General features: G+C 39.0%; 1 protein-coding gene across 2 annotated transcripts in view; it reads left to right on the forward strand.

Moving 5' to 3' along the window:
- Window positions 1–20,184, forward strand: part of LOC121504417 (adhesion G protein-coupled receptor L3-like) — a 361,289-nt gene that overhangs the window by 247,506 nt on the left and 93,599 nt on the right. For both annotated transcript variants that reach the window (XM_041779142.1, XM_041779143.1), the window contains 3 exons: window positions 2,754–2,857; window positions 7,761–7,946; window positions 11,350–11,388. In XM_041779142.1, the coding sequence (XP_041635076.1) occupies window positions 2,754–2,857; window positions 7,761–7,946; window positions 11,350–11,388 (329 nt within the window). The remainder of the gene's footprint in view (window positions 1–2,753; window positions 2,858–7,760; window positions 7,947–11,349; window positions 11,389–20,184) is intronic.

Raw genomic sequence — 20,184 nt, forward strand, 5'->3', positions numbered from 1 at the left:
TTGACCCAATGTCTGGAGATTTTTCTACAAAAGCCCAAATGGAATATTCAAAGTCCATCACCTCCCAAGTCACATCTCCACCAGCGGAGACATTTTCCTCAAAACCAGCATAATTGACCTTTCTTGATGATGAATTCAGCTATGGCCGACTTAATTGGCACCTATTTTGGTGCATTTTCTTTCTCATGCTGAAGTTGAACTGTCACACACATGCCGACACTGTCTGACTTTTAATGATTAAATACAGACGCTGTCTGGGCAAGCTTGGCTGGCCTCAAGTGAAGGAACTTTATTTCAGTCACTACCAGATAAAACCATCCAATTACAATTTTTCTACATCCATTAATTTAATCACTTAAGAATTGTGTTTCTTTGGATAGTTCTTTCTTTTCTTGGACAAGTTTTTTTTGATTTGGCATTCACTGGGAAGAGAGAAATTAGTGTCTAGTCCATAACTTTTAATGGAGAAAAGGGTCAGAAGAGAGAGAAAAAGTGGGCATGCTTTATTGTCTCCCGAGAGATTTTATGTGGAATTGTAGCTGTTCTTTCTTTACTGTTGTGTTCATTGATCTGAAAAAATCTTACAGCATAGTCCCAATTACTGTTTAAAATGAATGAACTTCGCAAAAACGATGTTGTTTTGAAGACTTTAGTTTGACATTTTGGCTGCCCTAGTTTGGGTTTTGGAATCAGTGGTAACCATAATTACACTATATCAGTGGTTCCCAACCTGGGGTCTGGGGCCTCATAGGAGGTTCTCTGCTCTGATGTGTCAAAATCAGATGTACATGATTTTTTTTTTTTAATCAAGATTAGAAACATAATGATGGTTTGCTAGGATCAACCTTGAAGATAAAAAATAAAGAGGATATTTTAATTAATATTTGAGGTTATAAAGTCATATATGTAAAAAGTAAGTATTACTAAGTATTACCTTGCATACATTTACAACACTTAAAGTCAAAAATGATATATATTTTTTTCCGGTTATTAATGACCCTTAACTTGAGAATTTTGAGGGCTTTTGTCTTGAAAATCACTAGATCTTCTTTAACCTTTTTTTCTAAAGTGGCACTAATAGAGTGCCATTTTTATGGCAGTAGTCTGGCTCAGATGCTGTTATAATGTTGTGCTGTGTTCCCACTTGGAAGTTGTATAGACACTACAGCCAGATAGCAGCTAAAATTAGCATTTAGTAACCAGCTTGCTAAAATGGAAATTATGGCTCAGAGGATAAGTAAAGTTTGTGTTTAACTAACCACCAAATGTAAAATGAGCTATTGTATTAAAATGAATGAAATGGAATTGTTAAAAATGTGAAGTTATCTTGTAACCTTTAACACAGTAATATTAAAGTAAACTAGGATGTCAGCATTAATGCATTAGCCATGATTTATTAAGGGCCATCATTAATTCATTATTAATATTCTAATTGTGATTTAATCACATGTTGTATATTCTCTTTCAGCATACTTTAGTTCAGCCCCTGTAATGGCTCTCTGCAGCCACAGTGATACCCCTACATTAAGATAATGCAAATGTCCAAAAACAAACATTAACTTTTTTAAATTCAAAAGTGTGGAACTTCAAAAAGTGACTAAAAGGGATGATAATAGCTTTAGAAATTCTAAGATTGACATTGAATGAAGTCTGTAATATTGGACAGCTCTACCTACAAGATGAGTAAATTTTAGCATTTAGTCATTTACTGGCTATAATAATAATAATGATTATAATAATAATAACTTTATTTATAGAGAACCTTTATAATCAAGGGTTTACAAAGTGCTTTGATATGGTTAGCAACAAGAAGAAAGCAGTTATAATATTAAACTAAAAATTAACTGGAATAAAGTTAGCCTTTAGCCTCTTAGGATGTACTATAAATCTTGGCCAGAAATTTGTTTCATAAATGAGTAAAGTTAGCATTTAGCAACTTTCTGTCCAATATAATAGTTAGCATGGCAGTGGCTCCCAGTCAGCATTTAGCCTCTTACAATGTGAAATAAATATTAACTACAAAAAGCTTACAAGATGAGTAAAATTAGCATTCAGCCAATTACTAATATAAAACTAAGCTGAGAACTGGCTAAAAGATAAGGCAAGTTAGCATTAGCATCTTACAAGGAATTATAAAAGTGAGCTAGGGGGCTTACAAGACAAGTAAAAGTTAGCTTTTAGCCATTTACTAACTAATATAAAAGGAAGCTTGGAATTGGCCTAAAGATAAGGTAGTTAGCATTTAGCATCTTACAAGGTATTATAAAAGTTAGCTAGGAATTGCTTACAAAACCAGTAAAAGTTGGCATTTAGCCCGTTTCTTACTAATATTAGAGTTAGCTTGCAATTGGTTCAAAGTTAGTATTTAGGCTTGTACAATATGGCACCAATGTTAGGTAGGAATGCTTGCAAGACTAGTAGAAGTAGTTTTCATCCACTTACTAACGAATATAGATAGATGGTCAAAGTTAGTGGTTGGTCACTTGCTAGCTAGTATAGCAATTGGTGAAGTGATTACTAAAACTAACAGTTGCTTTCTAGCTTATATAAACTGTTATTAAGCTTGTAGGGGGCTTTTAACACTGTAGTGGTTTATGATATTTGTAATTCGTGATTTTATGTTAACTAATTATTTACCTCTATGCTGACTTAATGTGTGCAAAGACATGGTAGACCTACTGCCACATGAGATGATATCTTCATTGTATTGTATATGTATTCTCACAAAGCCACTCTTTTTGCTCTCTTTCCAGGCGTTGCTTCATACATGTGCATGGGTCCAGAGGGATACTGGGACCCCCAGGGACCTGACTTCAGCAACTGCACCTCCCCTTGGGTCAACCTCATCAGCCAGAAGGTACCAGCCAGCATGATATAAAAAGTAGAAAATGTGTCTTTTACTGTTTCATCACAGTTGGGTTGCTTTGAAAGCACTTTTTGTGCTTTTTCTGATAAGAATTTAGCAACACAAATGCTACAAAAACAGCATTTGAAGGATTTGGCACATCTAGATGTTTAATTTTTTGTGTTGAACAGAGTATGCCCTTTTGACCAGCTCTGAATAACATTTGCCACAAAACATGATGCAAACTAAGAGTTTAAATTTTACATTTAGTCAGAGGCTTTTAGTTTTCACGCTTATCGTCTTGTGTTCTTTGTCTCTACTCAACTGGTCAGTTAATGAAATGAATTAGCTGGAGGCTTTACTCAAATTAGGGGTTATGCTTGTGTGTGTGTGTGCTTGGTGTGGGAGGTCGAATTGAGGCTGAGAGAAAACCGACACTAAACCACAAAAGTCTAATGGAGTGCTGTGTGTAACAGCTCATCCAGACCACTTTGTGTCCTCTGACATAAATACAGCGGCTACATCTCAAGCGGTAAACCATTTGTGAGGCCAACGTTATTTTGCAGAGCTCCACATAAAAACCTCCCTTTGTCTAAATGTGTAATATAATCAAATCAAAAGAGTGAGGATCAAGGTTCTGGGTTATGAATTGCAGGCAATGTTGAAAATGTTCTCCCTTAAACTCATAGGACCCTGAGGCGTGCATGTTATAATGCTTATGATGTACTTAGCGGCACCAAGCTCGGCCCATTAAACAAATGGTGGTTTGCAGATATGGATGGAGAATGGCAATTTGGGAGCAAAATAGAAGGGAGAGAAATTATCAGGTGCAGTAAAGCTCAACTGCAGGCTGTGGTTTTGAAATTAACTAAAGAATATTCTGCTTTACAAAAAAGGAACAGTGGTTCCATAATATAGAGTATTTCCTGTAGATATATATACAGAAAGAGGTGACATAAGCAAGTAAAACAAGCTAGAAAATCTGTCGCTTTAGAGACAGGAAGACTTTAATGAAGATCCATGTGTCGCAGATCTGGAATCTGCCACTTCATTATTCTGCAGCGCAGCCACTGTCCTGTATATGTGGCTCTGCTCATTACCAGATGGTTCAGTCTACAGAATGAGAGAGGAAGACGTAGAGAAGCAAGAGACAAAGATGTGACATTAAAGCAGAGCTATTTACGCTGCTGTATTCTCAGCTCCCCTCATTAAGAGACAAGAGCAGGGTGGGAAAAAGAGAAAAACAAATTCCAAACACACGTCCCCCTGCCTCTGCCTCTATGAAGACTAATTTAAACAGGATAATTGGCTTCACTAATAAACTCACAGGAGATGTAAGTAGGTATGCCAGTGTGAGCCTGATTTTGTCAGTGTCACTACTGTTTTCAAGGTCATCTTCACCAAAAATGGTGCTTTCTTTTTAGATGTAAAATATGTGGAATTTTGGCACTGAAATGTGTCTGATTAAATAAGACTACTCCTATGTTATATATGAATATCTTAGTTGAGTGCTCGAAATGCCAGAGAAATCCTTGAAGTAGCCATGACCGGCATGACATGTTTATCACTGCTGTGAAAAAGCTCCTTGTTATGCCAAAGACTGTTACATAAGGAAGCATGAGGAAGCTGCTGGAAGCTTCCATTGTGTCGCTGTATCTCAGTCATGATCTGTTGTGATGGACCACAATTATTCTCTGCTAACGTCTGTTCATTCTACCGCTCAGGCTCCCCCTGTATCACCATCCCGCAATCCCCCTGACCCTGTCCCTCGAGCTGAGGCTTTAGTATTGTTTCAATTTTACTAAAGTTGACTGGATCTGCCAACAAGCCTGCAAAAGAACATTTCTAATCTACTTAAGTGAGCCAAAGTACATCTAAAAAGCCAGCTGCAGGGGCTCCGATAACCTAGCGGTTAGGTCTTGCCCAGGTTCAAGTCTGGCCTGTGGCTGCTTTCCTGCCCGTCATTCCCCTCTCTCAGTCCTGATTTCCTACTCTATTACTGTTCTCTCTAAATAAAAGCAAAAAGTGACCAATTTAAAATTGAACAAAGAAGCTAGCTAGCTGCATATAACCGATGAAGTCTGTGGTCGCCATTCACCTTTTTGGTTTATGACATCAGCACAATTTTCATCAACGTTAAAGTTAAAACGCTTTTATTGTGAAACCTAATTATCTCATTATACTCTTTTCTTTTCAAATCTATAAATCTTAGAATCAATATTTAAGCACGCTGTAGAAAGCATATCAAACTAGACCTGTGCAATGGAGCTAAAATTAGCATAAAAGCTAGCTACCATTAGCTAAAATCTGTCTGAAAAAGTTAAAGACTTAACTTGCAAATTCAACCGACTGAAATATGACGCGCTGTTTCTAAAATGTAACATCAGTGTTGCAATAATTACAAAGCTGATTATTTAAAACTGCCCGTACAACACTGACAGGAAAAGCAGACCAGGCAATGGCATGCTGCTTGAGCCACAAATTTGATGCTGATCACTACAGTTTTGTTTTCAAAAGCACACAAAGTCCACCTTTCTATTCATCTCACAAGAGAAACTTCCTAACATCTTTCTTTGAGCTTTGATGTATCTGTTTTTTCCCTAATGAGACTCACCACAAACCCTGAAAGGCCTCCTCACATTACTACTTTGTAGTTTGCAGTGTCAGCCTCACCCCAGCACTCTCTACCTATTAGTATGAAGAGATGCCCTCTTGATGTCAACTGTTTTCCACTTCTGAGTCTCTAATTGCCAACATTTAAATGAATTGGTTGCATCCAACATCTAAAGAACCTCAAATAGATTATTTTCTGTGTAGCACAAAATGCATAGTATATTTACCTGTTTTTAAAAGGATGAAAAGCTTTCTAACTGTATGTGTGAAAATATGGCAAAAATGGGCAATACTAGACTTCAACACATAGTATGTATATTCCACAGCCATGGGCTCTCAGTCAAAATAAGTTCCACCCATCTCTGCTGATTCTATCTGTGTTTAAAACCAAGGCCTGGTGTGTACTAAACAGTAAATCATCATTTTGTTTCATGTGTTAGTTTCCCAATAAGGAGAATGTAAAGCTGTAGAAAGTGGCCTTCCTGGTTACCACTGGAGTGATCACAGAGTGATTTGCAAGCTGCTTGCAGCAGTAACCAGGAAGGCCACTTTTAACAGCTTTTCTCCTGCACCATGTGAAATTTGTCCACACAATGAAAATGGTAACCTGATATGCCAGGTAGACTGATTCACATATATTTATTGCTGGAGATATTTCACATTCATCTGGGAAACCTCCCATAGAAAGCATTTGTGAAGGGCAGGACTTTTCATAAAATTCTCAGTCTGTGATTGGACAAATGTTCTCTCGTTTACATTCATCACAGACCAATCAGACCAATCAGAACGACAAGAAAAAATAAGGTTGTGTTTATGCACAGCTCCAGTACAAATGCTAGTGTAGTATATGTACAGTGGAGTATGATGTGGGTAAAACATGCTAATGTCGGCTGTTTTTCCATAAAAAGAAGCATTCATTTTAGCTCTTTGCTCTTGTTTTATTGAAGAAATGTGGCGCTATCCTGTTAACAATGTAGCTTTTCTACAGCTAAATTTGAGCTTATCGCTTCAGTAGTAGCAGCCATTCTAGACACCGGCTGACAGCACAACTTAACCCTGCCTGTAATGATCGCAAACCCATGCTTAAGCAAGTTGGTAGAAGAGCGAAAACTTTTTTTTTTTTGCCATGAGGAGTTTAAGTGTGGCTCTTTACTCTTGTTTTGGTAAATATATGTGGTTTAATTCTGATCAAACTGCCACTTGGGCTACATCCGAGCTAATTGCTACACCACCATTACGATTGGCATCCAGTAAATCTTAACCCAACCTGTAGCTACCACCTCGTTCTCCTCAAATGATGCTGATTGGCATGATCTGTCTTCAGGTGCAGATTGTAGCTTTTCAAGTTTGATTTGCCAGCAGACATGGTGTGGAATATGAATGTCTAGTGGGGCCACAATTTTAGCGGGTCAGGCTGTCGGGGTCCGCGGAACAGGAGACACAACAACATTCGATCTCAGCCTATGTTAGAGGGTAATCGCAATCCATCAAAAGAAGGCAGCACAAAACATAAATGAGATACAGCAACAGAACGGCAGTTTGCAGTAGCAGTTCATGCTACCTTATGGAGCAGAGTTTCTTGCTTTCCACTGCAGGGCCAAGAAATGGACTGTCAAAACCACAAAAAATACGACTTTCTCAGGCCCCTGAATTTTCCTCAGGATAAATTAAGCATCTATCTATCTTGAAAACTGTTGGAAATAATAGATATAATGTAAATTCTCAACTGGAAAATATACTCAGTGTAGACCTTTCAGTACTAAAATTCCATGTACTGTTCCTTTAATACTGGAAAAAGTAAACAACAGACAAATACTTGTATATAACCACAACTATTGTGTCTTTTATCAACAAATCCAAGGCCACAAAAACTTAATAAGCTTTTAAACGTTAGAGAAATAAACAGCATCTGTCCTCTGTGTACAACATACAGACTTTATGGTACAACACATGCAGTGCGGTGCCTCCCTCGAGCTGTACTGCTCCCACTTAGTTTCATTATGGTGTAAGGCTATCTGGGGAAATCCCCTCTATAGTTGATTTCATAATTGCTTCCGGATACAATATGGGCCCAAGCGTACACTCAGCTGAGTAACAGCTCAACACATTAATCGTGTGCAATAAAGCGGCAGTTTTGGGATAATGAAAGGACCAAACAGCATCATTTAACAGGGGTTTATATTTCATGACTCTTTGTCATGTCTAAGTTGACTTAATTTTGTGGAGTATCTCAGACAGGTCAGATGTTTAGATGTTTCAGTGAATTTAATTTGCTTTTTATTTGTGTTTTTCTCTTTCACAGTTAAAAGCTGGAGAGACAGCAGCAGTCATCGCGAGAGAGTTGGCAGAGCAAACAAAGCGAAATCTCCAGGCGGGGGATATCACGTACACGGTGAAGGCCATGGTTCAGCTGGTGGATCTCCTCGACGTGCAGCTACGGAACCTCACGCCTGGTGGCAAAGACAGCGCTGCCCGGAGCCTCAACAAGGTTGGTGAAATTAACTGTATCAAAGACAAAAAAAATCAAAAGTGCCCTTTATTCACTTCTACTTTGCTTCAAAAGAAAGTCCCGACTAACTGACAGCCTAGATAAACATGACCTGCAGGAATAGTGACCTATGCTCCTGCTTGTCTGCACTGTTCAAATCAGTCTAGGACTTTTAGGAGTAGAGTAGAAATGAAGGAATTTCAGAGCAGCAATTTTACTCAAAAGTACCAATTTGAAGCCAGTGAATCCGTTCTGGCTCTCTATCCTTCCTAAAATTGATGCCTAGTTTCTTGAGAACTTCAGCTGAGTCAAACTTGAACAGTAGGTATTCTTTTAATGATCCACAATTTGGTCCGCTGCTGTCGGATGCAATAACATCTATGATTCTTCAGTGCACCATTGCGTTCAAGAACACACCTTCAATTTTACTAGATAGCTCAAGCACATCCCTTTCTCCGGCGTCATGTTTTATGCTATCAGTTTCACTTTGATGTAGTTAAAAAGATGTTATCAATATGGCATGCTTGTCAAAAGCACTAAATTTGCACCATTTGATTTTCACTAATGGGACAGGCTAAGATTTCAGTGGGCTGGATCCAAGCTGTAGGAGTGCACAGTTTCTCATTTTAAGCTGAACCTGAAGCTAATGCATTTATTCCCCAATCCACAGCAGAGCGCAGTACGGGGGCACTCAGGCAGAGCGAGCTAAAATAATAATTTCTGTGTGCTGAGCAGCCAGCAGAAAAAGCAAACATCAGTGAAATCCAAAATGTCGCTCGTTAATTTGCTGGAGCGGCTTCACTTGTCGAGGAACACCAACACCTGTTCCCAGATTTTTTTTTTTCTGTTTTTCTTCTGAGATGGATTTTTATTTCATTGCCCGCAACAGACACAGATGTCCCCATTGAGATTTTAGTGCCAGTTTCCGCCAATGGAGAGGGAGAGGCTGTAAAGATGGCCATAGGGCCTCCGATGGGAGCGCAATGAGTAAATTCACATTGAGGAGCAACTAGAGTTTATAATGCCTCTTGAAAAAGAAGGTTTCTCATAAAACCAGCATTCAATGAAGGGGATACTGCTGAGTGGAGATTACTGTTGTAGTCTTAAGTTTTTCTTGTAAAGCAGAGAGAATGGGGGGGGAACAGCTGGGTTAAGGCTTTTAAAACCAGGATAATTTCTTTAAGAGATCAGAGGCTCACCTTTGAAATATAATTCTCTCCAAAAACCCTCTTCCTGTGTCTCTGAGTTGAAAGGAGCCCTTCAAATTTTAGAAAAGGAACTCTTATTAAAGTCTGCACAACTACAGATTCTGCTCTTGCAGCATCTGAAGATTACCTTCAGTTATTCTAACATGATCTACAGAGTGGACTGAAGGTTGTTTTTTTATAGCATAAAACATTGCTCTCAGCCAGGGGTGTCAAATTCAAGGCCTTGGGGCCAAATCCGGCCCGTGGTACAGTTCCATCCAGCCCGCAAGATCATATTATAATTTTTTAAAAACTGGCTCATGAGGTCTATGTATGAGGTCTGCGAATTTCCTCTTGTATAAAAATGTGAGTATAACCTTTATGATTTAAAGCAGGGCTGTCCAATTTGGGGCTCGCGGGCCAACTTTGGCCCATGAGCTATTATTTTTGGCCCGCTGCCCATGTTCGAATTTTTTTTTCCAATTATTATTAATTTCCCACTGCCCACAGTCTAAATATTTCTTTCAATATTTATTTATTGTTGCACTTCCTCTCCTGACCACAAATTAACATTGTGTTACATTGAGGGTAGGGTGGCACTGTTGAGTAATTTCATGCTGTGAAACACAAAAAAGAATAGTGTTAATCATTTTCAAAATTATTTTGTATGAGTTATTATTTTGCACAGTTATGCTATAGGCATATTTCATTTCATGCACTTCAACATGAATGTTTAGTTTTGGCTCGCGACCCTCCACCCCAATTCATTTTTGGCCCTTCACTGAAAAGAGTTTGGGCACCCCTGATTTAAAGTGTCCTCCTCAAGTCATAAAAAAAGATGAAGTAAATAGCAAAAATAATTAGATGAAAAGTCAGGATGTGGAAGTGAAACTAATTTGTATTTTCATTTAATATTTTCAAGTTTTTATCTCAGATTTACAACTTAAACCTACGATTTTTGATGTAATATTTTAACCTTTGAGATTCTCAATTTTAAATTTAAACTCACATTTTGACCTCTTTTTGCCTTATTTTGATATTTTGATCTTTTTAACTCTGATTTCGAATTTAATGTCATATTTTGAGCTTACAAACTCAAGTGTGACTTTGTGGAAGTGATATTTCCCTCATAAATTTGATGCCATGGACGTTGGCACCAAAACATGTGAAGTGACAAAAGAAAACGTGCTGGAATACTTTTTCGTTTTTTTATCCGTTATCGGTCTCATAAACTGTTGGTATCAGCCTTGAAAAACAAGTACTGGTCGACCCCTAATCCTTTTTTCATGACTGAATTGAGACGTGAATGGTGAACATGTCACACTAATAATTTTCAAGCACCAGCACTCCCATAAAGTTTGGCAGCTTCCTGCTTCCTCATTGTCTTTGTTTTTTGGGCGGATCTAGGGGTAGCTAGGGCCAAACCAGGACCCCCTGAAGTCCGATTGGCCAAAGGCCTTCACAGTGATTAGCCAATCATTATGAATGCCTTTGCCTTGTTAACCATTAATGGAATGCTGAGTTGCAAAGTTTTTTTTTATTTCTCCAAGTTAATTCAGTTACTAAAGATATCTTTACCAACATTTGATTTGGTTCTACTAATTTTAGTACACTGAAGGTAAGGGTCATCAAACTGGTATTTTTACGGTTTGTGGCCCTCAGTGAAAAAGTTTTGACACTGCTAATCTTTATGAGAACTGGGAAATGTAAAAAAAAAGTACAAGATCATGTGTGTTTCTTGACAAACCGGTTCTGACTGAACTGATTTGAAATTCACTTTCCTTGTAGCGCTAGGAGCTCTACTTTAAGCCTGTCATTTTGCAGGTCTGCTAAACTGTTGCTAGCACTTACTCTCTTTATTGGAAGCACAGATTCAAAGGCTCAAAAGCTCTTTTGAGTTTTCTCATGAATGGATATCTCATGTTTTAAAAAAGTGCATGATAAACTTGAGCTCTAGTTCAAGCGTGTCAAAGTTGTATTCCCACTTGTCTTGTTTTATTCTGATGCTATTTAACTGAGCCTTCTTTGCTGTTTTCCCATGATAGCTTATAATTAGCACTACTTTCACATGTTTTGTTAAGTGAGTGTTGAAAGAGTTAAATGCCTTGTTTTATCTCACAACTGTCATATCTGCACTTCAAGTACAAATGTACTTCAAGTGGAACTGTTTGAGTTGTTGACCTCTCTCTAACACTTGCATTCTCTTTGGATTGCAGCTGCAGAAAAGAGAGCGCTCTTGCCGGTTTTACGTACAGGTATTTGGATCAAATTTTCCCTCCATTCCCCTTAGTTTGCTTTTTTGTCGTCATTTTGAACATTTGAAGTTTGACCTTTTGAGATGCAAAGAATTGGATCACAAATTTGCAGTATCAAAGCCAGTTTGTGCATAAATCCTTGGAGTTTTTACTTGATGTAAAATCAAAGGGTCAAATTTCACATCATTACCATTGCATCCCAGTAATACCATCAGTGTCTTAATCCTTAAATGTTTAAGTCATATTTCATCATCAGCCCTGCATGAAGACTGTAACATTCTCCCTTCTTTCTCTAATACGCTGAGCATGAGGAAGTACATTTCTTAACTTTTAAATGCCTATATCCATGTGCCTCTTCCATATTTCTCAATCACTTTCAATGCACCAAAACTTTCACATCAGCACTACTTTTCAGCACACAGAAGTGGACAGCATGAGTCAAAAATGAAGCTCTCATGCATGCTAAGCACTCCTCCATTTCTCAGCAAATACTTAAAAGCCAAAAGAAGTGACCTCATTATACCAGCGAGTCAACTTGGAAGTACGAAGTCAGCCAAAGTCATCGCATGTTAGGACTCTCCCTGATGCATAATACATATTTGTCCCAATTTAAAGGAGGGGTCTCTATGGCTTCACTCAGCTATTTTTCGGGCCACTGGCTGATTTTGTCATCCCTCGGGTGACATTTGAGCTGTCATCAGAATCGTTTCTGCCCTGACAGGAGAAAAGTAGAAGAAGTTGACGTCCCCTGTCTTCCATGCAGATGACTCCAGTGAAGCTGCACATTAGAGCCAGATGTTGTTTTTATGTGTACGCTCTGCAGGGCTTCATGTTAGGCAACACGTATTTTGTCTGATTCCTCCGAGGCGGCGTCAGAAGGCTCTTAACTATGTATAGTTATGTGATTGTGCAAATGACTTCTAAGTAGAATGCATGTTTGTGTATGCTGAGAGTCTGCTCACATTTGCAGATGGGCTGTGAAGATGTGAGATGCCTTAAGGAAAGCCAGAGGCTGAAAAAGTACACTGATGTGGACTTCTATTGCTGACCATGAGAATGGAAAACCTATTACTGACTCACATGTAGTTTCTTTTTTTGTAATTTGTATGACACAGAAGCTTGGTGTCATAAAATCCCATTTGATTTCTTCTGTGACCACAAGAGTCCCTGAAATTACATCGCTTTCCCTTGTTTGAGAACTACAATCCCCGGCTGTGCTTAGAAATTATTATTGATAATAACAATATAGATTTATGCCTTAGGCATGAATGGATTTTTATAAAAAGTCAGGAAAGGTAGCCTGTTAAAAGTCCTTCAGAATGTTTTATTCAGGCCAAATGAACATTGTCTTTTACAAGCTTTTACAGCATGGTAGAAACAAGTAGTCTTCAGTATCTGCACCGATCAGCTAACGGCTGATGACACATACCAACAACAACAATGACTTGGGCTTTTAATCTATATTTAACTGTTACCCTTATTTTACACATACTCTGCACAGTGATCTCCATGCAAAGTGCACTTGGGGCAAATCACTCCCTCTCTAGTTAATCTTTGATCCAGTCCATCCCCAGCACATGCAAGAAACCGAAACAGAAGGAAGAACGTGCAAAGCATCTGGTCATCTTGAAAATATACAATGCATGGACTCCTGACTACTGATTCAACAATATGTTCCATCCTGTGGCAAAGGCCAAAGGTCATCATTTTTTCAGAGGGTTGCAGAGCTGTCTGACCTCCTCCAAAACAAGTTATCTTTTGAGATAGAAAATCACAGAACCTTAAAGGAAACCACATATTCTTTCTACAAAAAATAAACCTTATAACTTCCTTATAAACTCACCCATGGTATAAGCATAAAAATCACAGAAAAATATGAACATCAAATCAACTTCATAAAGGCAAAGTAATCTACTGTTTGCATACTATTCCTAGGTGAACTTGTAGTTCTCCTGTGATCTTTAATCCCCAACTGCTCTCATTTATAATGCAGTGCGTAGAACCCATACTAAAATAGCATGTGCACCAGGACTCCAGAATTGGCTTACGCACACACTCATCTTCACCCAGTGTTCTCTTTATAAATCCCAATCCACTCACTCAGATCTGCCTCTTGTTCCGCTTTTACACGTCTACATTCAAAACTCCTTGTGCTTTTCAGTAAGGTGGCGGATCATAGGCTTTTGGCAGTGAACCACAATGGAAACAGGAAGGAAATCAAAGAAAATACCGTTTCTGATCTGGGTCAGAAGTGCTTGTGAAGGGGTGGTTATACAACACTGATTGTTAGGTGGCTTTCACACCGGATCCAAGTACACTTCAGCCCAAATTCTGTTTTGTTTTAGTCAGTGTGAAACTAAACGCGCACAGGCCCACTTGGGGGCACGATTCAAGTGGACTCTGGCACAGTTCGATTCAGATGTGAATGCAATCGAACCCAGATACAGGGCAGATTGTCACGTCAGCTATATGACTTCATCGTAAAATCTAAACTTCTTTCCCAAGCATGGCAGTTTGTTCTCATTTTCCCAAATAAGATGTTGAAATAATCAGAATCAAGTCAACAAATGGTCTGTTATGACTCAAGAAATGGTGGAGTCAGCGAGAAATCCTCCTGTCTCCCCAAAAACCACTATATCTGTGAAAAGCAAGCTAATTTGATGCCCTGAGCTGCATGTAGATGTGTAGATACAAAGAGCGACATTCCAGGGTCCATCACAGCAGAATAGACTTTTTTTTGCTAGGTTTAAACAGTAACAGTTATTGCTCATGTCATGGATCATGTGGTTGCCATGGTAGCTTCTTCTTCTTTCTCCTCCTTTGCGGGTTTGTTAACCAACTACATGCATACCGCCACCTGCTGTATCAAACTGAGTACATATGCAAGAAGGCCTGGGAAGGGATCGATGTTACTAGTGTGAAAGAAAGCCAGAGGAGAAAGAGGGCCACGGCACGGTTTGAATCAATCGAGCCTTATGGGAATGCATTTTTAGTTTGCTACAGAGGGAACATTCACAAACTTAAGAAAAAAATAGACTGACACCACGCTGCTGCTTCATTCACACAAGTGGTACCGTGCCAAAAAATCCACCTTTCATGGTTACACACACGTTTCAATGCATTTTTTATTTGTTTATGAGGTCTACACTGACTTATTCAGATGTCAGATCTGTCTCTCACTAGAGGAAATAATGTAAGAAAATTTTGATGAATCACTACATGTTTGTCTTTTAAATTTTGATCTATATGCAAAGGCTTTTATTCATTCTTTACTTTCTCCATTGAGCATAGCATGAAATATAAATGATAATTAGAATCTATTATGATTGTGTGAGAGCTGTCTACTCTGGGCTTAATGTACACACTTTGCACAATAATATGATTAAATACAAGTTTTTAAGGTAAATATGAACACATTTTCATATTATACAGTAAGCTTTGTTTTTCATAGATCACATACTTTGCGTGGAAAGTGCCGCACACCGACTTCAGTCCCCATTTTGTTCGTATGCAACTTTTTAAAATGAGATCCCAGGACCATACTTCACTATGCATCGCTCCAGAAATGCATCCAGTGGTTGATGATGCGTGCCATTGGTCGGAGAAAACTGCCACCTGGCTGAAATGCGACAAAGGCGGACTATGCGGAAATAGCAGGTTAGACAGCTACATCAGGCATATTTGGTACCGCCACTGGTCCTTTTCATATTATGTGAAGTGTTTTGATGAGGAACACTGATTTCTAGGGCTCACTCCAAATAAAGCTGCAACTTGGTTTTGCACCCTATCACATGGACCCTATCCAGATCAGGCTCTCCAAGGGTATAAGATTTATTGCCAAGAAGTATTTTTACAACAAAGAGATAAGCTACGAAACACAAATTTCCTTACTTTTTGTGCTAGAGTTATTTAAAACACAGGGAAATGATGTAAAATCCATAATAATATCATTTAAAAACACGCCTGCTGTCTTGTGTGCCTACATCTGGGTCTGTATTTCCACTGTGCTGAATGCACTCTGAGGCTATATTGTGCTCCATACATGCCTGTACACAATGCTCAGCCGTGCATCTCCTCTCCCGCTCCATTCCCTCGCTTATTTGGTGAACGCAAACAACAGTGAAGAGCTCTCACTCGACGAAGCAGAATAATGGAGAAACATCTGTGGCCTAAGGTAAACACAGGCATCGACTGCACGCGCTGCACGGCCTTGGAGGGGACTTTTCATTGATTAGGGAAATTGGGTGATACTTTTCTCCAACAGGGCCCTGGTGGTCGACATAAGTGGGATTAGCAGAGGAATACAAAGTTAATATGAGGTGCAGCTGCCTCTGATGTCTGAAAACAGACTGTACTTTGGGAAAAGGCTGTTTGTGAATGCAGGTGTGTGAACAAGGACATAAAGAACACAGCTTGAGGTTGATTTCTTTATAAAATGAGGAGGGATTTTATCATGTTTAAGAGGCAAACTAACACTTGAAGTCTTCTGCAAGTGAGATCTTCATTAGGTTAGCTTGATGAGGGAATTTCAGTACAAAGAGTTTAATTTTAAGTGGCATTTACATACATCATCTCCCTCCTGTGTTGATTCTACGCAGATGAAACCATTATCTACTATGATTACTTTATTTTCTTCTTAATTGACATTTCTGCTACATGTCATCGCTAATTTAATCCAAGCAAAGTGGTAAAATACTACAACACGTGTAGTGATCCACTGCCTCTGTTCTCCATTCCCCCTACAGGAATGTGGCCTTTGATTTGGAGCACACATGATGAAAATAGCAGCCTATCTCCCATTCCTTTTTGTCATATTATTAGCAGCTTTTTCATGTGCAACAACAATACAGTTGCCAATTATTGTGATTATGTCCTTTTGTTTTCCAGTGGCATCTCCCTCAGGCCTGTATTCTGTAGAAGTAAGTCAAAGAAGTGCAGTATTCCATGACAAAAATAGCACCACTTCAACACGTAAAATAATATCCCGTGCCTAAGTAGGGGCCAAGCGATTGTGAATATGCAGCACACAGGGAGGATATTGAGCTCCGACCCCTCATTAAAATGACACCTTAGCATGCAAGGATGACTAGGGGGAGTGTCACAGCGCAGGATGACCTTAGAGCAGGCAGAACGGAGGGAGGCTCCTCGTTCAGGAATGTAATGAGATGATAAAATTTCTCTGGTAGTCAATTTGTCGGAGGATGAAGATAACCAGATGCTTATAAACAGGGCTGCCTTGAGTGGCCTGTGGTGCAGCGCTCTGCCTGAACAAGAAAGTGAATGGATCTCTGGAACAAAGTCAGCAGGGAGTTTATATTTAAGTTAAGCAGTAGAATATCTTCTGAATTTCATTCTGAATGTATTTGAGGTTGAATATGACATATTTCATAAACTTCAAGTAAATGTACATACTGAAACTATGAAATTGAAGTCTTTCAAGCCCAACTTGCTGGGTTATAGTGTCATATAAAGATTTTTTGATTTTGATTTATAGAGCGCCGTCTCCATAACCATGGAACCATAACAACTAAAAGAGTAACGTGATTTGCAATCTTCTGATTCCTGGTCCTGTATTTAAAAGTGAGAATGTCATCATTAAGTATTTAACTACAGATTCTTCTAGTATTATATTTTTTTTTCATTAGTCACGGGCAGAATAGCAAACTTGGCGGCAGGTCCGTGGGCAAGACTTTTTGGTCAAATTTTGAGTCCTTTCCCCAAGGGTCAGATTTTTGTAAGATTTAATATTGAGCCTTTTCGTGCCTTTATTAAATAGTGGAGGACAGTGGATAGACTTGGAAACAGAGATGAGAGTAAGGAAAGACATGTGGTAAAGGGCCACAGGCTGGATTTGAACCTGAGCTGCCCGCATACGTGGTGCGCACATTAACCACGACCATCTGAGTGCCCCCCACGGGTCCGTTTTTGACTCAAATTTGGTAACAGGTCAGTGGTCATGACTTTTTAGGCAAAGTTTGAGTCATTTTTGTAAGGGTTGATTTTTCACTTAAACTTGCCGACAGATCAGCAGTCATGACTTGTTGGTCAAATTTTGAGTCCTTACCCCCCAGGTCAACTTTTTGCTCAACTTCAGTGACAGCAGTGTTAATTCCATTGACTAAAACTATCAACTATAACTGTCAAAATGAGTAAAGCTAGACTAAAATGTAGTTTTTGTTGGACATTCAAAATCCGTGATACCTCTCAGCTGTAGAAAGCAGAGACCCCAGGTTTAGCAGAGTGCATAGGACACTACCATGATTTGGTACCAGATTAAGGCAAGAAAATAAATGCTTGGACTTAAAGTAAAGACTAAAATGTGAGGAATTTATATGGGCTGAAACTAGACTAAAATGTTTTGTGAGTTTTCATCGATTCAAACTAGCCTAAAACAAAAAAGGGTAGAAATGACTAAAATGTGACTAAAACTAAAAGACATTTCATCCAAAGGCTAAGACTGAGACTAAAAGTAAAAATAACTTCCAAAATTAACACTGAGTGACAGGTCTGCGGACGTGACTTTTAAGGCATATTTTGAGTCGTTTCTGAAAGGGTATATTTTTTGTTCAATTTTACAGACAGGTTGCCTGTAGTGACTTTTTGGTCAAATTTTTTGTTTCCACCGAGGTGTTTTTTTTTTGTTTTGTTTTGGTTTTTTTTGCTCAAATTTGGTGACAGGTCAGCAGTCATGACATGTTTGTCAAATTGTGAGTCTTTCACCCCAAGTTGACTTTCCATATAAATCTGTTTACAGATCCTTGGTCATGACTGTTTGGTCAAATTTTGAGTTGTTCCCTCCGTTGTCTCCCCCATGACTTTTGGTTAACTCTTGTTGAGACTCAATGTAAATTTTCTTCAGCAGTGGCTTTCTCTTTGCCATTCTCTCATAAATCTTTGACTGGGGAAGAACCCGGGAAACAGTTGTGTGCATATCATATCAGCTGCTGAAGCTTGTAACTCCTTGGGAGTCGTCATAGGTGTCTTGGTGGCCTCGCTCACTAGTCTCCTTTATGCAGGGTCACTTGGTTTTGGAGGGTGGTCTGATCCAGGCAGATTTACACGTGAGCCATAAGTCTTCCATTTCTTGATGAAGGATTTAACTGAACCCTGGGGGATGTTCAATGCCTTGGATTTTTTTTTTTTTTGTAACCATTCCCTGTTTTATACTTTTCAATGCCCCTTTCTCTGAGTTGCTTGGAGTGTTCTATTGTCTTTATGATGTAATGGCAGGCAGGAATACTGATCAACCCGTGACTGGACCTTCCAGACACAGGTGTCTTTAAAGTACAATAACTTGAGACACATTCACTGCAATCATGTGATTCCAATTTTGATAATTGTGAGACTACCAGCATCAGTTGGCTGGACCTCTAATGAATTAGGCCAGTCACTTTAAAGGGGGTAAATATTTATTCAGTCACTTATTTACCTCACATTGATTTTTTTTAATTGGCATTACTTTTTAGACATCTGTTTTCACTTGATATTAAGGAGTTTTCCTTGTTCTTTTTTCCAAGCCAAATTATATTGACCATGATTGATTAATAAAATCAGTAAAAGGGGGTGAATACTTTTTATAGGCACTGTATATCTGTTTTACTGATACAGCTGAGCACTACAAACGCCACAGAATGAAATGTAATTTGGAATATGAATAATAAGAATATGTTTCAAATTATTTTTTGCCTGTCTCTGTTGTCAAGGTAAATAAATGAGTTTTGTAGAATTGTACAATAGGAGATGAAACTGAATTCAGGAGGTAAAAAAGCACAAAGATAATCCCTTTGTGACCCCCTCACACCCTGCTGGCTACAGAAGCTTCATAAAATTTTAAACCTGAAGGTTGCAGAGATTGTCAAAGAAGACAGCTGATGATTTTTACGAGCAGCTGAAATGAAACGCTGTGAAATCCAGACATGATGCAACAGCTTCACCCGTGCTGATAGATACTCAGTGAGACAGAAGAAGACACAGAGAGAAAGATATCCGGACTTGTTTGGGTTTTTCGTCGTCTGCCCCTCCCTTTATTGTGAGATCAACCTTAACGTGAATGCGAGGAAACAAGCGAGAGGAACCAGGAAAGGGAGGGGTGAGGAGAGCTGCACACCAGAGAGGGAAGAGAGGGAGATCAGCCTCAGCCAGAATCAATTTCCCAGACCCAGAGTTCATTTCATCAATCAGCACACAGATAGAAGCACACACACACCATGGGTTTGTTTGGACTTCTGCCAAGGAGCATGCTAATGTCCACCTCTCCCTTCCTTCCTTACAAATGGCCCGTGCACTGCAGCTTTTCACACCCAGGCATCCTCCTTGTTCTGATGGGAACATTCCTGAAGTGAGTCCGGTTAATAATTAGTATATCCTCATGTTAAAGGAAGTAAAGTAGACATTTTTAATGCTGGGTTAAAAAAATAAAGCTTCAACAAGTGAATGAGGTTTTACAGCAGCAGAGTGAGCTGCTACATTTGACAGATGGAGTGGCAGTGTGCTAATAGCAGTAAAATAGCAGCTCTACTCCACTGAACACACCATGATGATCCTGCTGTGCTGCTTGGGTCCCCCCCCCCAGTACCCTGACTCCCCACCACTCCTTTTTTTCTGCTTTCACCACCAAAGTCGAAAATGATGCTTTCCTCGCACCAATCTCATCAATTTTTGCCCAAACATTTCTCAGAATGCAATTATCCTGCTCCATGCATGAAAAACAGAGAGAAACAAGATTCTCCATATGGGGACAGATTACATGGCAGGAACACAAATATGCAGAATCCTTATTGAGAAATTGAATGATGG

This window comes from Cheilinus undulatus, linkage group 22 (genome assembly GCF_018320785.1).
Source record: "Cheilinus undulatus linkage group 22, ASM1832078v1, whole genome shotgun sequence".
Lineage (NCBI taxonomy): Eukaryota > Metazoa > Chordata > Actinopteri > Labriformes > Labridae > Cheilinus > Cheilinus undulatus.